This window comes from Aquarana catesbeiana, linkage group LG05, assembly GCF_042186555.1.
Source record: "Aquarana catesbeiana isolate 2022-GZ linkage group LG05, ASM4218655v1, whole genome shotgun sequence".
In the NCBI taxonomy this organism is placed as follows: Eukaryota; Metazoa; Chordata; class Amphibia; order Anura; family Ranidae; genus Aquarana; species Aquarana catesbeiana.
Genome location: NC_133328.1, coordinates 366,917,066 through 366,943,810, shown reverse-complemented (window position 1 = coordinate 366,943,810; position 26,745 = coordinate 366,917,066). Strand labels below are relative to the sequence as shown.

Below are 26,745 nucleotides of genomic sequence, written 5' to 3'. Positions count from 1 at the left end.
TTGAAGAATTTTTTGGCGTTTGTCCTACTATCTTTTGCAATATGTCGTTCGTTTTGAATTTTTGCATCCTTGATTTCCTTTTTTACATGTTCTGTTAAATTCTTTGTAACATTTAAACAACACTAGTGTTCCTTCATTTTTATATTTTCTAAACGCTCTTTTCTTATTGTTTATAGCTTCTTTAACTTTGGCTGTGAGCCACATAGGTTTTGTTTTTAGCCTTTTAAACTTATTGCCCATGGGAATATACTTTGCAGTGAGGTCCCAAACAGTCTTTTTGAAGAATCCCCATTTCTGTTCTGTGTTTATCAATGTAAATATTCCCTCCCAATCTAAATCCTGTAGAGCAGCCCTCATCCTTGGTAAATTTGCTCTCTTGAAGTTAAGTGTTTTTATCTTTCCCGTGTGTATTTCTTGTTTACAGCTTATGAAATCATGTTATGATCATTGCTACCCAGGTGTTCCTTTATCTGGACATTAGTAATAAGCTCTTCATGGTTTAAGATTACTAGGTCCAACAGAGCTTCATTCCTAGTTGGGGCCTCAATAAACTGGACCATAAAATTGTCCTGTAATAGGTTTATACATTTTTGCCCTTTAACTGTCCCAGCAGTGCCATTACTCCAGTCCATTTCTGGGTAGTTAAAATCCCCCATTATTATCACTGTCCCAGCCCTTGCAGCCCTTTCCATCTGTGCAAGGAGCTGAGTCTCCACCTCCTCGTTAACATTGGGTGGTCTATAACAAACTCCAATGATTGACTTTGAACTACGCCCATCTATATGCAGTTCCACCCATAATGCTTCAGACTCATCACACTCTCCATCAACCAGGTCCTCTTTCACACTTGCTTTGAGATCACTTCTCACATAGAGACAGACACCACCACCTTTCCTTTTTACCCTGTCTCTCCGAAAGAGTGCATATCCAGAAATATTAATAGCCTAATCATGTGAGGATTGAAGCCAAGTTTCAGCAATACCGATTACATCAAAGCTCTCCTCATGCACCAGAGCTTCCAACTCACCTATTTTGCTTGGCAGACTTCTGGTATTGGTGTAAAAACACTTTAATGCATTATTACATTTTGCTCTGGTGTTTTTCATATCATTTTTAGTAGTACAAATGGCACTATAGTTTCCAATGGCTGTTTGCAACATGGGAAATTTCTTGTCACCTGCCATAACCTTCCCCCTATCTATCCCCATTCCACCCTCCATTAATGTCTGACCCCTAACTGACCTGTCAGCCCGATGTAATTCTAGTTCACCCCCCCCCCTCAATCCTAGTTTAAATACTCCTCCAGCCTTCCCATAAACCTCTCCTCCAGGACAGCAGACCCCCTTCCATTCAAGTGCAAACCGTCTTTAGCATAGTCTATATGCCTTTAGTAAATAAACCCCTATGTATCCATGTACACCCTTGTTAAAGCTTGAACAAAGTCAGGATGAATTCTGAAAAAGGTGCATGATAAATATCAATATAACTGTATGCCATAATCCAACTCAAGTAAATAGTTTTTATCATGTTTTAAGTATAAATTGCTCAAAGCTGACCATACAATGGGTTGGAATGGATTATTGCACACTATTGCTCTACTGCAGAAACTCAGTAGTATACAATACACACTGAGAGCTGGGTATCTATACAAGGCTGCTACAGTATATAGCACATAAACATCTAAATATTAAGCTCTTACCTGTTCTAGTCCAGTAGTGTTGTCCTTAATGTCATCTGGCAGCAATATCATCATGCTTAGTTGATTATTAACATAAGGGATTTCAAGCACCTTTGTCTTAAGATCCTCAATGTAGAACATATTAAATTTGCCACTCTGAAACATCATTGATACCATTTTTGTTTTTTTCTATATAAGGAAAAGAGATATTTGTAAAGGTGGGACACAAATATGATTTAATGTCTTCACACATAATGTACACGACATACATCTTTTATTAAAATACTTCCAAACCTTGTTCAGCCTGAATGGTTTTTCTTCTGTGTTTTCTTCAGGAAATTTAACATTCCAGCTCCCTTTAAAATAGAGTGCGTTCACCAGGACTAACCTTGTTAGTGAGTCAACTGAGTTTTCTGGCAAAAGATCCTTTATTTTGCCTTATGGGTAAAAAAAAACAAAAAAAAAAACAAAGACAAAGCAATGCTGGACGTTATAATTGACTAAATAGATGCCTTATATCACATCAAAATATATGCATTGTACTATGTAAAAATATATTTATGGTCACTGGTTGTCCTACACCAGGGATATGCAATTAGCGGACCTCCAGCTGTTGCAGAACTACAAGTCCCATGAAGCATAGCAAGACTCTGACAGCCACAAGCATGACACCCAGAGGCAGAGCATGATGGGACTTGTAGTTTTGCAACAGCTAGAGGTCCGCTAATTGCATATCCCTGTCCTACACCATCAAAGTAAGAAAATGGGGTATGTGGCTCTCCCTATACTTGGAGGAATGTGCTCCCTGTTTAAACACAAAGGGGTGCTCCCCACATATTAAATACTTGCATAAACAAATATATATATATATATTGGAATATGCCTATGGTGTAAAACCAAGCAATACAAATGGTGAAAAAAATCTCAGAAAATTAATATATAATATGCAGAACATAATGACCGTAATATCAATTGATATTAATAGGCAAGTGACCCACAAAGATACATAAATAATTATAAAAAAGATAAAAGTTATATACCAATTGTGCACAAGAGTCACTTGAGTGTTTTAACACTGCCATTTTGGAGCTTCACCAAAAATATTTATTTATTTATTTATTTTTTGTATTGCTGCTTTGGGACACTTTATTACTTGGACTTGCTTTTGATACACTTTTTTTTCCCATGCATGTTTTATTTTCGATGACAGGAATTATTCACTTTCTATTGCACAATTGGTATATAACGTTTATCTTTTTTATAATTATCTATGTATCTTTGTGGGTCACTTGCCTATTAATAGCAATTGATATTACAGTCATTATGTTATGCATATTATATATTCATTTTCTGAGATAAATTTTTTCACCATTTGTATTGCTTGGTTTTACACCATAGGCATATGCCAATATATATATATATATATATTTTTGTCAATGCAAGTATTTAATATGTGGGGAGCACACCTTTGTGTTTAAACAGGGAGCACGTTCCCCCAAGTATAGGGAGCGCCACATACCCCATTTCCTTATTTTAATTACCTATTAGCTCCTTAGGGGGTCTATTAGGGGAGGCTGCATACCTTTTCATCCTAAGCACAGAGTTTTTTTCTATTTTGGTCCTACACCATCAGCCTGGAATCATGCATCTCAATGAAAATCAGATAAATTCAGTGTTGACAGTAACTTTCCTAGATAAGTAATGCTATAGAAATTGTGTGTTGCAGCATTAGGAATGCTATCTACATAAGCAGAAGTAAGTAAAAGAGCAAACATTTTGCTTTTGTGAAAGTTTTAAGTGATCAAAGTGTAACTCTAGTTAAAACCTTTTTATTTTTTTAAGTTTAAGATAAGTTGGGAATGAATGCATGACTGTAACTACACATTATATGGGCCCCATTGCAAAAGTTTCATAAGCCCCCACCCAGTTGACCTCTCTACTGATCGTGACTTATAGTCATTTTTTAAACTTTCCATCTATTAAATCTTCTGCCTTATTATTTTAACTTTGGATAGTAAAACATGTTTTTTCTGCCAGTAAATACCTTTTTCTTGTCTGGTAATTAGCCTAGGCTTATGACATCATGCACAGTTCTCTCTCACTCTTGTGAGAGTTTGCCAGGATGGGAGGTGGGATGAGTCATAAGAGGGCCAATGAAAGCTGGAGGCGTGCCTCTGTGTGTCTGTGTAAATCCAGGAAGTGAACAGGGGAGATGGCAAAGGTATTGAATTTATTCTTCTCCTCAGTCTTCACGAGTGAATCGGGGGTCTTCAGTAACTCAAACTGCAGTGTTTATCCTCATGACACAACACAGGAAGCACCTCCATGGTTAACAGAGGACGGAATTAAAATTAGACTTGAGAAACTTAACATTAATAAATCACCGGGACCAGATGGCTTGCATCCGAGGGTACTTAGGGAACTCAGTCAGGTGATTGCCAGACCATTGTTCCTAATTTTTACAGACAGTCTATTGACTGGAATGGTACCAGCTGATTGGAGAAAAGCCAATGTAGCACCAATATTTAAAAAGGGCCCAAAAAACATCCCTGGGAATTACAGACCAGTTAGCCTAACATCAATAATATGTAAACTCTTGGAGGGGATGATAAGGGACTATATACAAGATTTTAGTAATAAGAACGATATCATTAGCAGTAATCAGCATGGATTCATGAAGAATAGTTCTTGCCAAACCAATCTATTAACCTTCTATGAGGAGGTGAGTTGCCATCTAGATAAAGGAAGGCCCGTAGACGTGGTGTATCTGGATTTTGCAAAAGCATTTGACACAGTTCCCCATAAACGTTTACTGTACAAAATAAGGTCCGTTGGCATGGACCATAGGGTGAGTACATGGATTGAAAACTGGCTACAAGGGCGTGTTCAGAGGGTGGTGATAAATGGGGAGTACTCAGAATAATCAGGGGTGGGTAGTGGGGTTCCCCAGGGTTCTGTGCTGGGACTAATCCTATTTAATTTGTTTATAAACGACCTGGAGGATGGGATAAACAGTTCAATCTCTGTATTTGCAGACGATACTAAGCTAAGCAGGGCGATAACTTCTCCGCAGGATGTGGAAACCTTGCAAAAAGACCTGAACAAATTAATGGGGTGGGCGACTACATGGCAAATGAGGTTCAATGTAGAAAAATGTAAAATAATGCATTTGGGTGGCAAAAATATGAATGCAATCTATACACTGGGGGGAGAACCTCTGGGGGAATCTAGGATGGAAAAGGACTTGGGGGTCCTAGTAGACGATAGGCTCAGCAATGGCATGCAATGCCAAGCTGCTGCTAATAAAGCAAACAGAATATTGGCATGCATTAAAAGGGGGATCAACTCCAGAGATAAAGCGATAATTCTCCCGCTCTACAAGACTCTGGTCCGGCCGCACCTGGAGTATGCTGTCCAGTTTTGGGCACCAGTCCTCAGAAGGGATGTACTGGAAATGGAGGGAGTACAAAGAAGGGCAACAAAGCTAATAAAGGGTCTGGAGGATCTTAGTTATGAGGAAAGGTTACGAGCGCTGAACTTATTCTCTCTGGAGAAGAGACGCTTGAGAGGGGATATGATTTCAATTTACAAATACTGTACTGGTGACCCCACAATAGGGATAAAACTTTTTCGCAGAAGAGAGTTTAATAAGACTCGTGGCCACTCATTACAATTAGAAGAAAAGAGGTTTAACCTTAAACTAAGTAGAGGGTTCTTTACTGTAAGAGCGGCAAGGATGTGAAATTCCCTTCCACAGGCGGTGGTCTCAGCGGGGAGCATTGATAGCTTCAAGAAACTATTAGATAATCACCTGAATGACCGCAACATACAGGGATATGTAATGTAATACTGACACATAATCACACACATAGGTTGGACTTGATGGACTTGTGTCTTTTTTCAACCTCACCTACTATGTAACTATGTAACAGGCAGCAGCTTCAGCTGCCCACAGTTAAAATGGATGCATCCAGACTCAGTGGAGGGAGATTTCTGCAGCATATTTGGCAAGTACAGAATAACAGTATATATAAAATAATATGCAAAGTGGTTGGAGGGAAGCTTCAGAATGGCAAAGATGTTTTTATTACAAACTATGTGAGCAGACTGCAGTTCCTCTTGAAGTGATGCTAAAAGATATTCCTACAAAAAACAAATCCTACATATCCCCTACTATATAGCAATCTATTTTTCATGAAATTCTTTCATGCTGTGTTTTTCTGCCTCCTTGTAACGTCCAGGGGGAGCTCCCAAACCTCCTCCCACACTTCCATTTGTTTGGAACAAGCTTTGCATGTTCATTGAGGTCATATGCACTGCTCTTTGCACACCAAAACATCCCATAGTCCATAGTCCCTAGTCCATTTTGGTAGCAAACAAGAGAGGGCAGAGTGGGACAATGGAGAACGAATGTATTCATCCTCTATCAGGAATTCAGATCAAAGCAACAAAAAACAGTAAATTGGAGATTTGGAGGCTGAGGGCAATAAAAGCTGTTTTTTTTTTTGCTTTTTTTGGAGTTTAGAATATGTACTTGAATAGAATGTATTGTCACCTTCACATAAAGAATGATTAAATCACACACAGGATAAAAAGGAGAAAGAAGGATGAAATGTATGGGGGTGAAAGGCAAGAGCGGATTGCACAGGGGTCATGCGCGTCTTTGGCTCAGTTTCAGGTTCGAAATTCAGGCAAAAATTCAGGCCTGATTGGTCCCTGAAATGGAGAACAGGGACGCACCGGACCCCTGCTGTGAGCCGCATGTGCACTAAGACCCCATACACACCATTAGATTTTCTGCAGACTTTTGTCTTTAGAGTTACCAAAACCATATAATAATATGAGGTCAAACCTTAAGAGTTTCAATTTGTATGCAATCAGGCAGGCCCTTGCACTACATGGTTTTGGTATATCTGAAGACAGATTTGCAGAAAATCGAATAGTGTGTATGGGGCTTTAGTGTGAACCCAGCCTGAACCTAGGGGATCTGATTAACCACTTACGAACCTCCCGCCGTCGTTATACATCGGCTCTTTGAAGAGGAGTATCGTTGTTATGGCAACAGATAGCTACCATAAACCTGGTATCCCCTTCTTCAGCGGGCGGTCGGCTATCAGATAAAAGTGGCCTCTACGGCAGGCTCTCCACGAGATTACTATTTATTTATTATCTATTATTTATCGGGAGCAGGAGAGGGCCCCCATCTTCGGTAGGGGAATCGGCTTCACTTCCTGGTTCCCTACTGCGTATGCGCAACTCACCCCACTGGTCCCTGCTGTCTCCTGGGACCCATGTGTCTCCCAGAAGACAGCTGTGTAGGTGCCAAATGTGACACCGGAGGGGGGGGGGGGATTCCAAAAAGCGGAAGTTCCATTTTTGTGTGGAACTCTGCTTTAAACAGAAACAGCTGTGTAGGAGGATTAAAATCTGAGTGAGGAACAGCCAAACTCTGATAGTTTCAGGTCACAAGTCATACACCAACTGTAAGGTGTCTTCCAAGCAAAGATTTCGAAGCTGACTGTGGTTTCAAGATGTGCTGTTCAAGCCCTTTTCAAGAAGCGCAAAGAAACAAGCAACACTGAGGACCGTAGACGCCGTGGAAAAGGAAACGTAATGCAGCAAATGAAAGACACATCATGCTTAATTCCCTTCACCATCGGAAGATGTCCAGCAATGACACAGAACTGGCAGACATCATTGGGACCTCGCAAGTTTGGGGCTGTATTTCTGCAAATGGAGTTGGAGATTTGGTCAGGATCAATGGTGTCCTCAACGCTGAGAAATACAGGCAGATACTTATCCATCATGCCATACCATCAGGGAGGCATGTGATTGGCTCCACATTTATTCTAGAGCAGGACAATGACCCCAAAAATACAGCCAATGGCATTCTTCTTCTGCATAAAACATGCTGGTAGGGGGCCGTGGTTTCGACATGCAGCAGTGATGACGCGTCTTTCCCGTGCTCCGTGGCTGACACCACACATTTAGCACTTTATCTGCTTTTTGTCACTGTTAACTGCTTGAAAACGATGCGAAAGAGGTCGAGTAAGACCCTGCCTAAATAAGGAACCTCAGCAGGCTCGATAAAACGATTCCTGGCCGCTGAACCGGAGGACTTAGCAGACATGGACGGCCTAGGCCGCTCACCTCGTGGCTTGAGTTCTGCCGCAGGCTCCACCCCCCGCTCCAGAGCTGAACCCAGACGCCGCTCTCCAGTCTCATCGGTGAAGAGAGCACATCCAGACACTCAGGGTTTGTGGCCTTGGTGAGTGACTTACCTACCAAATCAGAATTGGCATCCATGTTACTAGGCCTCGAACGAGCCATTAAGAAAGAGGTCTCCGCTGTGCACTCCGACCTTTCCCAAGTCCTAGAACGAGTAGAGGAATCCGAGCAGCGCCTTGACCACCACGCTATCGCCATTAGGAACCTCCAGGTATCTACCCGCAACCTAGCCATTGCTCATAGGATGGCCCTCTATAAAATTGAGGACCAGGAAAACCGCAACAGGCGGAACAACATCCAAATCAGAGGCCTACCTGAAGCAACTGGAAATGAGGACCTCCTCCCATCCATCCAGGGCATCTTCAAGGGCCTACTGGGACAGGCGGCTGACCATCCCTTGAAAATTGACCAAGTCCACAGGGCCCTTCGTCCTCGCAACCTTTCCTCGGACACCCCACGAGATGTCATCTGCAGGCTCCATCACTTTCCAGAAAAAGAACTCATTATGAAAAAGGCCAGAGAGGCCTCATCGCTGGACTTTGATGGTGCTGTTCTCTCTTTTCTTCCAGATTTGGCCAGGGAGATTCTGGAGCGATGCAGGGCCCTGCGTCCCCTGACTGAGAAGCTGCGAACTTCTTCCATCAACTACAGATGGGGCTTCCCAGTGGTCCTGATTGCAAATAGAGATGGCAAAACAGCAATCCTTCAGTTTGCGGAAGACCTGGAGGCATTTTGCATGAATGTCAGCATATGCCCGCTGTGGCTTCCTGGATGGCAGGACGCCATCCCGCCCCTAACCAACAGCTCTGAACCAAAATGACAAACGGTAGATCGCAAACACAGATCTCCCACCTCCAGTGCTTCACCCCAGCTGGGATAACCTCTAGAAATACAGGCTGAGGCCTCTCTCTCCCATCGCCTGGCATTACCGGATTTCTACCATTCGCAAGTATTTTTTGTTTGTGTCTTGCTGGCTACCTTATAATTTGGCATTTAAGCTTTAAGTCCTGAACTGACCTAAGATTATTACTCTCTTCAGGATGCTCGACAATGCCTTGGGTCCTACGTTACATATTTTTAAGATATGTCTTATATGTTTAACATCTTTGTTTGAATGTTATACGATTAGTGCTATATGACGTGCATTTATTTTTGTGAAACTGGTGTCGGCACCAGGGCATCGGGACTACGTCCACACCATCTTTGGTGCCCATGGTCAGATACCCGGGATTCCTCACTCCCTCTCTAAGAGGTGCTGTGTGGCCCCATGCCCGCGCGCTTCTGTCCTTCTTAGGGTGGTGGGCGTGCGGGTGTCGGGCCTCATGTGCGCCCTTTTCTTGCACCGCAGACATATGCGTGCACATGGTGACCAACCCCCAGATTGGTCTGTGATTATGCTGCTGCTAAACGTTAACTACTTTTCTTTTTTTCATATTTTCTCTCTTCTCCTCCCCTTCTCACTTCTCATTTCCCCTCCCACCCTGCCCTCCTCCTTAACACCTCAGAACCACATGTGCAGAGACCCCCTGCTGGACCGCATGGCTACGGTAAACTTAATTTCTTTTAATGTGCGGGGCCTACATGCCCCAAGAAAGAGGCACAATTTATATAGAGAGCTGGGTCAACTGCAGGGAGATGTTGTTTTCCTGCAGGAGACCCACCTCACGCACACCACTTTGGTTAAACTTTTCTCCCAACAATACCCCACCTGGTATTATAGCTTGTCAGATGTCCACAAAGCAAAAGGCGTGGCCATTGGGTTCTGTAGGGGTACCTCGTTTACGTTGGAAACAATGCTGAATGATCCAGCTGGGCGTTTTCTGTTCTTGAGAGGCAACCTGGGTAGTATGCCCTGTACCTTGGCGACTCTATATGCCCCCAACCATGATCAGGCAGGCTTTTTAGCATCCACCCTCAAAAAATTGAGAGACTTTGCTCGCGTGTGCATTCTACTTTCCGGTGACTTCAATACCCCTCTGGAACCTGTCCTTGACACGTCCAAGGGAAGATCCAGTATCTCTTACAAACGTCTGCTATTCATACGCAAACGAATTCATGATGCCCAACTGGTAGATATATGGAGGATTTTCCACCCGCGAGAGAGAGATTATACTTACTATTCACAGGTTCACAATAATTACTCCAGAATTGACATGTTCTTTATTGATCATCACCATCTCACACTACCCGTGGGTGTGACTATTGAGACCTCTCCCATAGCAGACCATGCTTAAATTAAGAATCCCATTCCTGCCTCATAAGACCACGAATTGGAAACTCAATGAAGAACTATTAGCCGAGGATATAAATAAAAAAAATGATAGGAGAAGACCTGGTCCTCTTTTTCAAGGAAAATACACACACTGACATCTCCCCGGGAATATTATGGGAAGCCCACAAGGCACACATCCATGGTAAATTAATAGAATTGGGCACTAGGAAAAAAAGGGAACAGACATTTTTACAATCTAAATTGATCAACTAAATCAAGGTACTTGAGCAAGAACATAAAGCTAATCAGTCCCAAGCGATATTTCATACTCTCACTTTGAAAAGGGAAGAACTGAACTCACTTCTTCATACAGAACAAAGACAACAGGCTCGTACAGTGTCCCAACAATTTTATGAATGGGGAAACAAACCGAGTAAATTACTAGCCCACTCATTATACCAGAAAAAATCAGCTTCATTCATAACCAAATAAAAAATACATCTGATATCCTAGTTCATGACACACCATCTATAGCCAAAGAATTTTGTGCGTTCTATCAGCACTTGTATCACATCCACCACAACATAGAGGATAGGGATGTTAAAACCAGGAGCATAAGGGACTACTTATCGTGAGCCAACTTACCTAGACTCTCGTCAGATACCCTAGCTACTCTGGAAAGAAAATTTACCACCTCAGAACTACGCATTGCCCTAAAAGCTGTGGCTAATGGCAAAGCATCAGACCCTGATGGCTTCACAGTGGCATACTACCGATCCTTTGCTGATACTTTGTTACCTCACCTGACTTGCTATGCAAATGCGATTTCTGATGGTGGTACCCTTCAACCTGAGAGTATACACGCGCATATTACTGTAATGCCCAAACCAAGCAAGGACCCCAGTAATTGTGGAAGCTATCACCCCATCTCGCTGTTGAACATTGACGCCAAACTATATGCCAAAGCAATGGCAAAAAGACTCCTCCCTTTAATTCCACAGTGGGTCTCCAGTGACCAGACAGGCTTCATCCCGGGTAGAGAGGCAAGGGATAACTCCCTCCGCACCCTGTCCTTGATGGCCTATGTTCGCAGATCTTCCCAGCCCACCCTTTTGCTTTCAACGGATGCAGAAAAGCGTTTGATAGGGTGAACTGGGAGTATCTCATGGCAACGCTATCCCACTTGGGTATTGGACCGTCCCTCTTAACTCAAATATCTGCCCTTTACAACTTCCCCACTGCACAATTGCGCATTAGTGGCACTTTGAGCGATCCCTTCACCTTACATAATGGCACTCGCCAAGGCTGTCCCCTCTCGCCTATTTTATTTGCCCTTTCGTTAGAACCCTTCCTGTCCATGGTAAGACATAACCCCTGCATTCATGGTGTTTCCATAGGAAAATCAGAACACAAATATACCGCATATGCGGATGATATCTTATTCTACGTACAACAACCTTTGAGATCCAGTGGCGGCTGGTGCTCAATTTTTTTGTGGGGGCGCAAAGCCCTAACCAACCCCAGACACCCCCCCCCTCCGGTCTCTCGCCCGCAATAGATAGATAAATGGACACATAGATAGACACTGGGTGGGATGGAGGGATAGATAGACACTGGGTGGGTGGGAGAGATACACTGGTGGGTGGGAGAGAGAGAGATACACTGGTGGGTGGGAGAGAGAGAGATACACTGGTGGGTGGGAGAGAGAGAGATACACTGGTGGGTGGGAGAGAGAGAGATACACTGGTGGGTGGGAGAGAGAGAGATACACTGGTGGGTGGGAGAGAGAGAGATACACTGGTGGGTGGGAGAGAGAGAGATACACTGGTGGGTGGGAGAGAGAGAGATACACTGGTGGGTGGGAGAGAGAGATATACACTGGTGGGTGGGAGAGAGAGATATACACTGGGGGTGGGAGAGAGAGATATACACTGGGGGTGGGAGAGAGAGAGATACACTGGTGGGTGGGAGAGAGAGATATACACTGGTGGGTGGGAGAGAGAGATATACACTTTTGGTGGGAGAGAGAGAGAGATACACTGGTGGGTGGGAGAGAGAGAGAGAGATACACTGGTGGGTGGGGGAGAGAGATATACACTGGGGGGTGGGGGAGAGAGATATACACTGGGGGGGTGGGGGAGAGAGATATACACTGGGGGGGGGTGGGGGAGAGAGATATACACTGGGGGGGTGGGGGAGAGAGATATACACTGGGGGGTTGGGGGAGAGAGATATACACTGGGGGGGGGGGAGAGAGAGATATATACTGGTGGGTGGGAGAGAGAGATATACACTGGGGGGGTGGGAGAGAGAGATATACACTGGGGGGGTGGGAGAGAGAGATATACACTGGGGGGGTGGGAGAGAGAGATATACACTGGGGGGGTGGGAAAGAGAGATATACACTGGGGGGGGGGTGGGAGAGAGAGATATACACTGGGGGGGGGGTGGGAGAGAGAGATATACACTGGGGGGGGGGTGGGAGAGAGAGATATACACTGGGGGGTCTGAGAGAGAGATATACACTGGGGGGGTGGGAGAGAGAGATATACACTGGGGGGTGGGAGAGAGAGATATACACTGGGGGGTGGGAGAGAGAGATATACACTGGGGGGTGGGAGAGAGAGATATACACTGGTGGGTGGGAGAGAGAGATATACACTGGTGGGTGGGAGAGAGAGATATACACTGGTGGGTGGGAGAGAGAGATATACACTGGTGGGTGGGAGAGAGAGATATACACTGGGGGGTGGGAGAGAGAGATATACACTGGGGGTGGGAGAGAGAGAGATATACACTGGGGGTGGGAGAGAGAGAGAGATACACTGGTGGGTGGGAGAGAGAGAGAGATACACTGGTGGGTGGGAGAGAGATATACACTGGGGGTGGGAGAGATATACACTGGTGGGTGGGAGAGAGAGATATACACTCGGGATGGGAGAGAGAGATATACACTGGGGGGGGGGGGAGAGAGATATACACTGGGGGGTGGGGGAGAGAGATATACACTGGGGGGTGGGAGAGAGAGATATACACTGGGGGGTGGGAGAGAGAGATATACACTGGGGGGTGGGAGAGAGAGATATACACTGGGGGGTGGGAGAGAGAGATATACACTGGGGGTGGGAGAGAGAGATATACACTGGGGGTGGGAGAGAGAGAGATATACACTGGGGGTGGGAGAGAGAGAGATATACACTGGTGGGTGGGAGAGAGAGATATACACTGGGGGGGGTGGGGGAGAGAGATATACACTGGGGGGGGTGGGGGAGAGAGATATACACTGGGGGGGGTGGGGGAGAGAGATATACACTGGGGGGGGTGGGGGAGAGAGATATACACTGGGGGGGGGTGGGGGAGAGAGATATACACTGGGGGGGTGGGGGAGAGAGATATACACTGGGGGGGTGGGAGAGAGAGATATACACTGGGGGGGTGGGAGAGAGAGATATACACTGGGGGGGGGGGGAGAGATATACACTGGGGGGTGGGAGAGAGAGATATACACTGGGGGGGGGGAGAGAGATATACACTGGGGGGTGGGAGAGAGAGATATACACTGGGGGGTGGGAGAGAGAGATATACACTGGGGGGTGGGAGAGAGATATACACTGGTGGGTGGGAGAGAGAGATATACACTGGGGGGTGGGAGAGAGAGAGAGAGATATACACTGGGGGGTGGGAGAGAGAGATATACACTGGGGGGTGGGAGAGAGATATATACACTGGCTGGTGGGAGAGAGAGAGAGATATACACTGGGGGGTGGGAGAGAGATATATACACTGGCTGGTGGGAGAGAGAGAGAGATATACACTGGGGGGTGGGAGAGAGAGATATACACTGGGGGGTGGGAGAGAGAGAGAGATATAAACTGGGGGGTGGTAGAGAGAGAGAGATATAAACTGGGGGGTGGTAGAGAGAGAGAGATATACACTGGGGGGTGGGAGAGAGAGAGAGATATACACTGGGGGGTGGGAGAGAGAGAGAGAGATATACACTGGGGGGTGGGAGAGAGAGAGAGATATACACTGGGGGGGTGGGAGAGAGAGAGAGATATACACTGGGGGGGTGGGAGAGAGAGAGAGATATACACTGGGGGTGGGAGAGAGAGAGATATACACTGGGGGTGGGAGAGAGAGAGATATACACTGGGGGGGTGGGAGAGAGAGAGATATACACTGGGGGGGTGGGAGAGAGAGATATACACTGGGGGGGTGGGAGAGAGAGATATACACTGGGGGGGTGGGAGAGAGAGATATACACTGGTGGGTGGGAGAGAGAGATATACACTGGTGGGTGGGAGAGAGCGAGAGATACACACTGGTGGGCAGGAGAGAGAGAGATACACGCTGGGGGTGGGAGAGAGAGAGATACACACTGGTGGGTGGGAGAGAGAGAGATATACACTGGGGGTGGGAGAGAGAGATATACACTGGTGGGTGGGAGAGAGAGAGATATACACTGGGGGTGGGAGAGAGAGAGATATACACTGGGGGTGGGAGAGAGAGATATACACTGGGGGGGTGGGGGAGAGAGATATACACTGGGGGGTGGGGGAGAGAGATATACACTGGGGGGTGGGGGAGAGAGAGATATACACTGGGGGGTGGGGGAGAGAGAGATATACACTGGGGGGTGGGGGAGAGAGAGATATACACTGGGGGGGTGGGGGAGAGAGATATACACTGGGGGGTGGGAGAGAGAGAGATATACACTGGGGGGGTGGGAGAGAGAGATATACACTGGGGGTGGGAGAGAGAGATATACACTGGGGGGTGGGAGAGAGAGATATACACTGGGGGGTGGGAGAGAGAGATATACACTGGGGGGTGGGAGAGAGAGATATACACTGGGGGGGTGGGAGAGAGAGAGATATACACTGGGGGGGTGGGAGAGAGAGAGATATACACTGGTGGGTGGGAGAGAGAGAGATATACACTGGTGGGTGGGAGAGAGAGAGAGAGATATACACTGGGGGTGGGAGAGAGAGAGAGATATACACTGGGGGTGGGAGAGAGAGAGAGAGATATACACTGGGGGGTGGGAGAGAGAGAGAGATATACACTGGGGGGTGGGAGAGAGAGAGAGAGAGAGATACACTGGGGGGGTGGGAGAGAGAGAGAGAGAGATATACACTGGGGGTGGGAGAGAGAGATATGCACTGGGGGTGGGAGAGAGAGATATGCACTGGGGGTGGGAGAGAGAGATATGCACTGGGGGTGGGAGAGAGAGATATACACTGGGGGGTAGGGAGAGAGAGAGATATACACTGGGGGTGGGAGAGAGAGATATACACTGGTGGGTGGGAGAGAGAGAGATATACACTGGGGGTGGGGGAGAGAGATATACACTGGGGGGGGTGGGGGAGAGAGATATACACTGGGGGGTGGGGGAGAGAGATATACACTGGGGGGTGGGGGAGAGAGATATACACTGGGGGGTGGGGGAGAGAGATATACACTGGGGGGTGGGAGAGAGAGATATACACTGGGGGGTGGGAGAGAGAGATATACACTGGGGGGTAGGAGAGAGAGATATACACTGGTGGGTGGGAGAGAGAGATATACACTGGTGGGTGGGAGAGAGAGAGATATACACTGGGGGTGGGGGAGAGAGAGATATACACTGGGGGGTGGGAGAGAGAGAGAGATATACACTGGGGGGTGGGAGAGAGAGAGAGATATACACTGGGGGGTGGGAGAGAGAGAGAGAGATACACTGGGGGTGGGAGAGAGAGAGAGATATACACTGGGGGTGGGAGAGAGAGAGAGATATACACTGGGGGGTGGGAGAGAGAGAGAGAGATATACACTGGGGGGTGGGAGAGAGAGAGAGAGATACACTGGGGGGTGGGAGAGAGAGAGAGAGATACACTGGGGGGTGGGAGAGAGAGAGAGATATACACTGGGGGTGGGAGAGAGAGATATACACTGGGGGGGTGGGAGAGAGAGATATACACTGGGGGGGTGGGAGAGAGAGATATACACTGGGGGGTGGGAGAGAGAGATATACACTGGTGGGTGGGAGAGAGAGATATACACTGGTGGGTGGGAGAGAGAGATATACACTGGGGGGTGGGAGAGAGAGATATACACTGGGGGGTGGGAGAGAGAGATATACACTGGGGGGTGGGAGAGAGAGATATACACTGGTGGGTGGGAGAGAGAGATATACACTGGTGGGTGGGAGAGAGAGAGATATACACTGGTGGGTGGGAGAGAGAGAGATATACGCTGGGGGTGGGAGAGAGAGAGATATACACTGGTGGGTGGGAGAGAGAGAGATATACGCTGGGGGTGGGAGAGAGAGAGATATACACTGGTGGGTGGGAGAGAGAGAGATATACGCTGGGGGTGGGAGAGAGAGAGATATACACTGGTGGGTGGGAGAGAGAGAGATATACGCTGGGGGTGGGAGAGAGAGAGAGATATACGCTGGGGGTGGGAGAGAGAGAGATATACACTGGGGGTGGGAGAGAGAGAGATATACACTGGGGGTGGGAGAGAGAGATATACACTGGGGGGTGGGAGAGAGAGAGAGATATACACTGGGGGGTGGGAGAGAGAGAGAGATATACACTGGGGGTGGGAGAGAGAGATATACACTGGGGGTGGGAGAGAGAGATATACACTGGGGGGTGGGAGAGAGAGATATACACTGGGGGGTGGGAGAGAGAGATATACACTGGGGGGTGGGAGAGAGAGAGAGATATACACTGGGGGTGGGAGAGAGAGAGAGATATACACTGGGGGTGGGAGAGAGAGAGAGATATACATTGGGGGGTGGGAGAGAGAGATATACACTGGTGGGTGGGAGAGAGAGAGATACACACTGGGGGTGGGAGAGAGAGATATACACTGGTGGGTGGGAGAGAGAGAGATATACACTGGGGGGGTGGGAGAGAGAGAGATATACACTGGGGGGTGGGAGAGAGAGATATACACTGGGGGGTGGGAGAGAGAGAGAGATATACACTGGGGGTGGGAGAGAGAGATATACACTGGGGGTGGGAGAGAGAGAGAGATATACATTGGGGGGTGGGAGAGAGAGATATACACTGGTGGGTGGGAGAGAGAGAGATACACACTGGGGGTGGGAGAGAGAGATATACACTGGTGGGTGGGAGAGAGAGAGATATACACTGGGGGTGGGAGAGAGAGAGATATACACTGGGGGGTGGGAGAGAGAGAGAGATATACACTGGGGGGGGGTGGGAGAGAGAGAGATATACACTGGGGGGTGGGAGAGAGAGAGATATACACTGGGGGGTGGGAGAGAGAGATATACACTGGGGGGTGGGAGAGAGAGATATACACTGGGGGGTGGGAGAGAGAGATATACACTGGGGGGTGGGAGAGAGAGAGATATACACTGGGGGGTGGGAGAGAGAGAGATATACACTGGGGGGTGGGAGAGAGAGATATACACTGGGGGGTGGGAGAGAGAGAGATATACACTGGGGGGTGGGAGAGAGAGATATACACTGGGGGGTGGGAGAGAGAGATATACACTGGGGGGTGGGAGAGAGAGAGAGAGATATACACTGGGGATGGGAGAGAGAGAGAGAGATACACTGGGGGGTGGGAGAGAGAGATATACACTGGGGGGTGGGAGAGAGAGAGAGATATACACTGGGGGGTGGGAGAGAGATATACACTGGGGGGTGGGAGAGAGAGAGAGATATACACTGGGGGTGGGAGAGAGAGATATACACTGGGGGGTGGGAGAGAGAGATATACACTGGGGGGGTGGGAGAGAGAGATATACACTGGGGGGGTGGGAGAGAGAGATATACACTGGGGGGGTGGGAGAGAGAGATATACACTGGGGGGTGGGAGAGAGAGATATACACTGGGGGGTGGGAGAGAGAGAGAGATATACACTGGGGGGTGGGAGAGAGAGAGAGATATACACTGGGGGTGGGAGAGAGAGATATACACTGGTGGGTGGGAGAGAGAGATATACACTGGTGGGTGGGAGAGAGAGATATACACTGGTGGGTGGGAGAGAGAGATATACACGGGTGGGAGAGAGAGATATACACTGGGGGGGTTGGAGAGAGAGATATACACTGGGGGGTGGGAGAGAGAGATATACACTGGTGGGTGGGAGAGAGAGATATACACTGGTGGGTGGGAGAGAGAGAGATATACACTGGTGGGTGGGAGAGAGAGAGATATACGCTGGGGGTGGGAGAGAGAGAGATATACACTGGTGGGTGGGAGAGAGAGAGATATACGCTGGGGGTGGGAGAGAGAGAGATATACGCTGGGGGTGGGAGAGAGAGAGATATACGCTGGGGGTGGGAGAGAGAGAGATATACGCTGGGGGTGGGAGAGAGAGAGATATACGCTGGTGGGTGGGAGAGAGAGAGAGATATACGCTGGGGGTGGGAGAGAGAGAGATATACGCTGGTGGGTGGGAGAGAGAGAGATATACGCTGGGGGTGGGAGAGAGATATACACTGGTGGGTGGGAGAGAGAGAGAGATATACGCTGGGGGTGGGAGAGAGAGAGATATACGCTGGGGGTGGGAGAGAGAGAGATATACGCTGGGGGTGGGAGAGAGAGAGATATACGCTGGGGGTGGGAGAGAGAGAGATATACACTGGGGGTGGGAGAGAGAGAGATATACACTGGGGGTGGGAGAGAGAGATATACACTGGTGGGATGGACACACACACATAGATCAGTGATGAGGACTTACATATTAATGAGGCTCTGTCTTGCAGGCTGCAGTCCATGGCTAGTGACACTGTCCTGACACCTCCTCTGCCTCCTTCCTTCCATACGCTGGCTGGGAAGGATGTCTTATCTCGTTCTTATCTCCATGCATTCAGTCACACAAGGCTGGTCTCCTAATTTCTACAGGATGGATGGATGGGGATGATTCACAACATGGGCTGTGTGTTTAACAGGTGCCTTCACTGACAGTGCCAAACCGAGACACAGCAACACCAGTGGAGAGAATAGAAGCACTGACGATCGGCACTTGTGAAACACACAGCCCATGTGAAGCTTCCCCATCCATCCATCCATCCTGTAGAGTGTAGAAATAAGGAGACCAGCCTTGTGTGATCGTCAGTGCTTCTATTATTTCCACTGGTGTTGCTGTGTCTCGGTTTAGCAGTGGAAACATTCGGCTTTGCCTCTTTAAAGTTGAAGGCAGTGGAGGAGTCCGCTCCTCCGCTCGGGCGCACTGCTCTGATACAGGGAAAACCGGAAGTGACAGACTACTAACTAGTCTGTCACTCAAAGCACAGAGCCATAGTAATACACTATGGGCGCTGGGTGGATGCCGATCGGCGTTTTGCTTTGCGCCACAAGGCGGGTTAAAACCCCGCAAATGAAGCGCCTCGTCTGCAGTCTTGTGATTGCATAGACGTGGCGCTTTCCATAGTGCACTGTGCCCGGCGCCCCTAACACAGTGCACTTAAGGACTTTTTTCAATTTTTTTTTTTTTTTTAAAGGGCCATTTAAAATTTTTTTTTTTTTTTTCAAATTTTTTTTTTTTTTTTCAAATTTTTTTTTGACTGCCTGGAGGGTGGGGGGGCGGCGCCCGGGCGGCCCCTATGGACGGGCCGCCACTGTTGAGATCCCTCCCTAACCTCATGCTAGAATTCTCAAACTTTAGTGATATCTCTAATTTTAAAATTAACATGACAAAATCGGAGATCTTAAATATAATCTATACCAGCCAAGACAGTGTCCCATTTAAAACAATCCTTTCCCTTTAGCTGACAGACGCACAAGTTGAAATACTTAGGTATTTATTTTACCCCGAATCTGAATTACTTTTTCCGCACTAATTACATCCTCCTGTTGAATGCGATTAGGTTAGACATACAGAAATGGTCTCAGTTGGCGCACTCATGGTTGGGGAGAATTGGAGTGGTAAAGATGAATATACTACCCAGGTTGCTGTTTATGTTTACAAATTATTCCGTACGGAATACCTGAAGGTTTCTTTACATTACTAAGCTCACTGATCAATAAATTGTCTGGAACAGAAGGCGACCCCGGCTTGCTAGGACCCTCCTCATTAGACCTAAGGGAGAAGGGGGCTTTGCCCTGCCAGATCTTAAAAGATATTTCTTGGCGATATTGTTGACTAGAATATCCGATTGGAAGTATCAAAAAGACATTAAGCTCTGGGTGAATGTGGAAACGAAGCTCAGTGGCTCGGACCTACCCACACAAATTTGGATTCCTAGGAAATACAGAACCTTGTCCTCTACCACATCACCACTTACACGCTCTACCCTCTTGGTATGGGACTCGCTATTTCTATATTTCTATAATGCTCCTCTCATGCCATTGACCGGCCACAACTACTTTCCCCCAGGGAATATAGACCCATAGAGATCCATGCGTGGAATCTTGGGCCTTCAGCTCAATTACATCACGTAACCACCCCAACGGGGATTGTACCACTATCTACAATTTTACACAACATCACGCCGACGCTAATTGATCATTGGAGATATCGCCAACTTGCCGCTTTTATGCACTCTCTCCCTAAACCTCTACTGTCAATCTCAGATTTGACACTCATGGAAGCTGCTTTATCGAAGGACCAACCTGTAGAGAAACCTATCTCCAACTTTTACAGAGTATTACAGACACTAACCAACACAAGCGACCCCACTTTCTTAAGCAACTGGGAAAAGATCTCCACAAAGAAATATCAGCAGCCCAAAGATCCACCATCCTTATAATGGCTCATACCTCCTCTGGAGCTTCTAAAATGGCAGAGGTTAACTACAAACTGTTGACGAGGTGGGACTACACCCCGGTGGTGCTTCATAAGTCCTTCCCACAAGCATGACCTTTCTGCTGGAGGGGATGTGGAGACCGAGCAACACATGCCCACATTTGGTGGTTTTGCCCACTTATATGCCCGTATTGGTTGTCTATCTTATACTGGGCAAAAGAGATTCAAGGTTATGAAATATCTAATGACCCATGGATTGTGTTGTTACATTGTACAGGTGAACCAGTAGGAACGTATAAAAAATCATTAACACCACACCTTCTTAACGCTGCAAAAGCTCTCACCCCCAATATTGGAAGCGGACGACTATCCCTACCTTACGCCAATGGCTACTGAAGGTAGATTACACATACTATATGGAAGATCTTACCCTCTCCCTTAGAAATAAATCAGACCTAGCAAAATGTTGGTTTATGACAAGATTTGTACGTACTAGGCCTCGATATATGATCCTGACACCCTTATAAAAATGCATATACATGTATTGTTTTATATAACAGATTATCTGACTGTCCATTTCTTCTGAGGTTCATTTGTCATTTAGCTGTAATCTCCTCTGTTCTGTACAATGTACACTGTCCATTATACATGCTATTCTTTAATAAAAACTAATTAAACAAAAAAAAAAAAAACATGCTGGTAGGTTAATTGGCTTCTGTCTAAATTGGCCCTAGTATATGAATGCGAGTTAGGGACCTTAGATTGTAAGCTCCTTGAGGGTAGGGACAGATGTGAATGTACAATGTATATGTAAAGTGCTGCGTAAATTGACAGCGCTATATAAGTACCTTAACTAATAATAAATAATAATAATTTTTGAAAAAAAGGAGTCCTGGAAGTGATAGTTTGGCCCTCACAGAGCCTGGATCTCAACATCATTGAGTCTGTCTGGGATTAGATGAAGACAGAAGGTTTTGAGGAAGCCTACATCCACAGAAGATCTGTGGTTAGTTCTCCAAGCTGCTTGGAACAACCAACCTACTGAGTTCCTTCCAAAATTGTGTGCAAGTGTACCTAGAAGAATTGATGCTGTTTTGAAGACAAAGGGTGGTCACACCAAATACTGATTTGATTTGGAATTCTCTTCTGTTCATTTACTTTCCATTTTATTACCGGTAATTGATAAAAATAAACTATTAGCACTTCTGTTTCTGAAAGTGTTCTTAACCACTTCTGGATATACATCCTAAGTTTGAAGAGGAATATCGTTATGGCAGCAGCTAGCTGCCAAAACCCCAGTATCCTCTTTTTCGTCCGGCGGTCCGGTTTCCGATAATAGTGGTCTCCGCGGCGGATTTGCCCTCTCCCGCCGCGCTCCGGTGCCCTCCACTGCTTACCGGAGCCGTCAGCAGCGGTGGAGGCGATCGGATGTACATCCATGCTGGGTATGGAGACGAGTGAGGGGAAGATGGTCCCCACCTGTCTCCATACCACTGCTGGGCAGAATCTACGTCAAAACGGACGTGATGAGCGGACGTGTGGAGTAACGCCCTCTCACTCTCCACCCCCCCGGCTACGAGAGATGGCAAACGACTGCTGCCGGCTGAAAGACAGAGTGATAGAGAAGAGAGACAAACAGCTGAGGTATGCTGACACGTAAGCAGGCAACGTTGCGGTCAGCAGGAGATATACAAGCTTACAATCTAAGGTCCCCCACGTGCGGCGGAGCATGGGAGATGGGGAAGCGCTGAGCTATGGATAACGGTGGGAGCCGCTCAGTGAGCGAACGCAGTACCCCGAGGCCAGATCGCGGGATGAGGACGCCGGGCCATGGCACTCAGGACACAGACCGAAGAGCTTCAGGATACAGCCGAAGGTCCCCAGTAATAGGAAGAGGGAGAGCAGCATCCGGAAACAGCAGCCTTCCCCTCGGACAAAGCCCCCCAAGACTGGTGGAGAGCCTGCTAACCCCTGGTTGAGCCGATTCGGTACTGGATGGCGAGTCCCAGAGACCGGAATCCAGTATAATGGGATAAAGAGATGGCACATTGATGGAGCACCAAGAACTGCAGGTACATGATTATAAGGACCGGAGGCTCCTAGTGGCCAACAGTGACAGTGAGAAGAGGGGGTATCAACAATACCAGCCCCCAGTGAGGACTTGTTTGTAGTGAATGGAAGCCCCCCAGTGTCTGGGGGGGGGGTGTGGGGAGGCTAGCAAGGGGCAGGTTATGGCGGGCCCTGGAAGAGGATTCAACAGTACAGGTAGTGAGCCCTAACCCAGTAAAGCGTGGGGGTATTTTGTCCCTGAAACCGAGTGTAACTGTGGAGGACCCAGAGCTGGACATTAGAGAGCTCCTTAAAGCCCTTCCTACCAAGGCAGATATTCAGCTGTTATATATTTGTATATATGTGTATATAAATATATATATATATATATATATATATATATATATATATATATATATATATACACACACAGTGGGGACGGAAAGTATTCAGACCCCCTTAAATTTTTCACTCTGCTATATTGCAGCCATTTGCTAAAATCATTTAAGTTCATTTTTTTCATTAATGTACACAAAGCACCCCATATTGACAGAAAAACACAGAATTGTTGACATTTTTGCAGACTTATTAAAAAAGAAAAACTGAAATATCACATGGTCCTAAGTTTTCAGACCCTTTGCTCAGTATTTAGTAGAAGCACCCTTTTGATCTAATACAGCCATGAGTCTTTTTGGGAAAGATGCAACAAGTTTTTCACACCTTTATTTGGGGATCCTCTGCCATTCCTCCTTGCAGATCCTCTCCAGTTCTGTCAGGTTGGATGGTAAACGTTGGTGGACAGCCATTTTTAGGTCTCTCCAGAGATGCTCCTTTGTTAGTTTAGCTGTGTGGTTAGGGTCATTGTCTTGTTGGAAGGTAAATCTTCGGCCCAGTCTGAGGTCCTGAGCACTCTGGAGAAGGTTTTCGTCCAGGATATCCCTGTAATTGGCCGCATTCATCTTTCCCTCGTTTGCAACCAGTCGTCCTGTCCCTGCAGCTGAAATACACCCCCACAGCATGATGCTGTCACCACCATGCTTCACTGTTGGGACTGTATTAGACAGGTGATGAGCAGTGCCTGGTTTTCTCCACACATACCGCTTAGAATTAAGGCCAAAAAGTTCTATCCTGGTCTCATCAGACCAGAGAATCGTATTTCTCACCATCTTGGAGTCCTTCAGGTGTTTTTAGCAAACTCCATGCAGGCTTTCATGTGTCTTGCACTGAGGAGAGGCTTCCGTCGGGCCACTCTGCCATAAAGCCCCGACTGGTGGAGGGCTGCAGTGATGGTTGACTTTCTACAACTTTCTCCCATCTCCCGACTGCATCTCTGGAGCTCAGCCACAGTGATCTTTGGGTTCTTCTTTACCTCTCTCACCAAGGATCTTTTCCCCCGATAGCTCAGTTTGGCAGGACAGCCAGCTCTAGGAAGGGTTTTGGTCGTCCCAAACGTCTTCCATTTAAGGATTTTGGAGGCCACTGTTCTCTTAGGAGCCTTAAGTGCAACAGAATTTTTTTTGTAACTTTGACCAGATCTGTGCCTTGCCACAATTCTGCCTCTGAGCTCTTCAGACGGTTCCTTTGACCTCATGATTCTCATTTGCTCTGCCATGCACTGTGAGCTCTAAGGTCTTATATAGATAGGTGTGTGGCTTTCCTAATCAAGTCCAATTAGTATAATCAAACACAGCTGGACTCAAATGAAGGTGTAGAACCACTTCAAGGATAATCAGAAGAAATGAACAGCACCTGAGTTAAATATATGAGTGTCACAGCAAAGGGTCTGAATACTTAGGACCATGTGATATTTCAGTTTTTTTTTTGTAATAAATCTGCAAAAATGTCAACAATTCTGTGTTTTTCTGCCTATATGGGGTGCTGTGTGTACATTAATGAGAAAAAAAATGAACTTAAATGATTTTAGCAAATGGCTGCAATATAACAAAGAGTGAAAAATTTAAGGGGGTCTGAATACTTTCCATACCCACTGTATATATATATATATATATATATATATATTTTAGATTTTTTTTTTACAGGGTTGTATATGGCAGGAAGGGTCTCACGTATTTATGATAATTGGTTTTTAGGCGGAGGGAAGTGAACTGGGGGAGTTGGGATGCCCTGCACTTTTCAGTAGTGGGGGATATTTAAACTTTTTTTGTTTGTTGTGATTTTCATATTCCCGACTCTTTCCCATCTCGCTTCTACCCCTAAATTTTCTTTTCTTTTGAGGGAATAATTTAATTGTATTTGAAAGTGGTGGTAAAGGTAAAGGTTTTATGTGAATCCTATGTGTATATATATATATATATATATATATGTGTATATATATATATGTGTATATATATATATATATATATATATATATATATATATATATATATATATATATATATATGCGTTTATGAAGCTACTTGGCAAAGAGGGGGTGGGGGGGTAGGACTAAGACAACACAAGAGGAAAGTGAGGTGATGGAGAAGGTGAAGTTATGGAAACAGTATGACTATTGTGTGTTTTTTTTTTTTTTTTATTCCCTCCCATATTTCTGGTTTCTTCATCTTTGATCTTTAAACAACCCCAGTGGGGAAGCAATAAATGGTCCTTACAGATGGGACCAATAGTTGGATAAAGTTATGAAAAGGGGAAAGTAATATGATGCCCAGGGTAGAGAGATACATATTAATGTATTTGGGTAAAGGTGGGATTTACTCAGTAGGTCAGGTCCGATACAAGGGACTAGATATTCTGCAGTATAGCGGGAGTAAGGAGAGACCAGTGTGGGGGGTTACCCCTATACTGATTCATCTCCCGATTAGTCTTTATTCCACAGAGTGGAATACTGGGGTATGGGGAGGGTGGGATGGGTGGGGGGTTTTTGTTTTGTTTTTTTCTCTCTCTCTCCCAGGGGCAATTGCAGGGAACAGAAAAGAGACAGCGGCTATTAGGTGACTATACTAGGTAGTAAATACACCAGTAATGGCAGGTCCAATAAAGGTTATATCTTACAATGTAAGAGGTTTAAGTTCACCTCATAAAAGGGGCCGCCTCTGGCAGGAATTGCGTCACCATGCTGCGGATGTGGTCTTTTTACAGGAGATTCACTTTGTGACAGGGGCCATACCGAACTTACCCTTGCATTTGTTTAATCAGTGGTTCCATGCACCATCCCCTATTGCAAGGGCTAGAGGGGTGACGATAGCCTTTAGAAAGATATGTCCAATGGTTTCTACAGCCTCACAAATGGACCCTGAGGGTCGTTTTCTCTTCATAAAGGGGAGGTTATATGGCTACTGCTACACATTTGCCTCAATTTATGCACCAAATACAGGGACGGTTAATTTTCTTGCAAGGACTCTGAAGTTGTTGGAGAAGTTTAGAGAGGGATTCTTGATTCTGGGGGGAGATTTTAATCTTACCTTAGACCCAAGTATAGATACATCAACAGGGAAAACACCTATATCCTTCAAAGCTTTAAAATATATAAAACAGCTCCTGCGCTCTTACCACTTGGTGGATGGATGGCGTGTAACACATAATGGGATAAAGGACTATAGTTATTATTCTAAAACACATGGTACCTATTCCCACTTGGATCTTTCCTTTTGGATCAGTTCTACCTGGAAAAGATCCGCGCATGTACTATAGACCCAATAACAATTTCAGACCATGCTCCTACAACTATGATCCTTCTCCCAGTCCCTGTGGGACACGTGGAACGGACTTGGCGGCTGAATGAAGCATTGCTGGATGATAATAGCATAGTAGAGACATTGTCTATTAAACTGAAAACATATTTCAAAATGAACGTGCCGGGAGAAGTGTCTGAACAAGTGGTCTGGGAAGCCCATAAATCAGTGATTA

The 26,745-nt window shown here is 46.3% G+C and overlaps 1 protein-coding gene across 2 annotated transcripts in view; it reads right to left on the bottom strand.

The window, feature by feature from the left end:
* LOC141144861 (leukocyte elastase inhibitor-like) overlaps window positions 1–26,745 on the bottom strand; it is a 79,137-nt gene that overhangs the window by 26,160 nt on the left and 26,232 nt on the right. For both annotated transcript variants that reach the window (XM_073630945.1, XM_073630946.1), the window contains 2 exons: window positions 1,973–2,115; window positions 1,700–1,867 (listed from right to left, as the gene is read on the bottom strand). In XM_073630945.1, coding sequence (XP_073487046.1) covers window positions 1,700–1,867; window positions 1,973–2,115 — 311 coding nt within the window. The remainder of the gene's footprint in view (window positions 1–1,699; window positions 1,868–1,972; window positions 2,116–26,745) is intronic.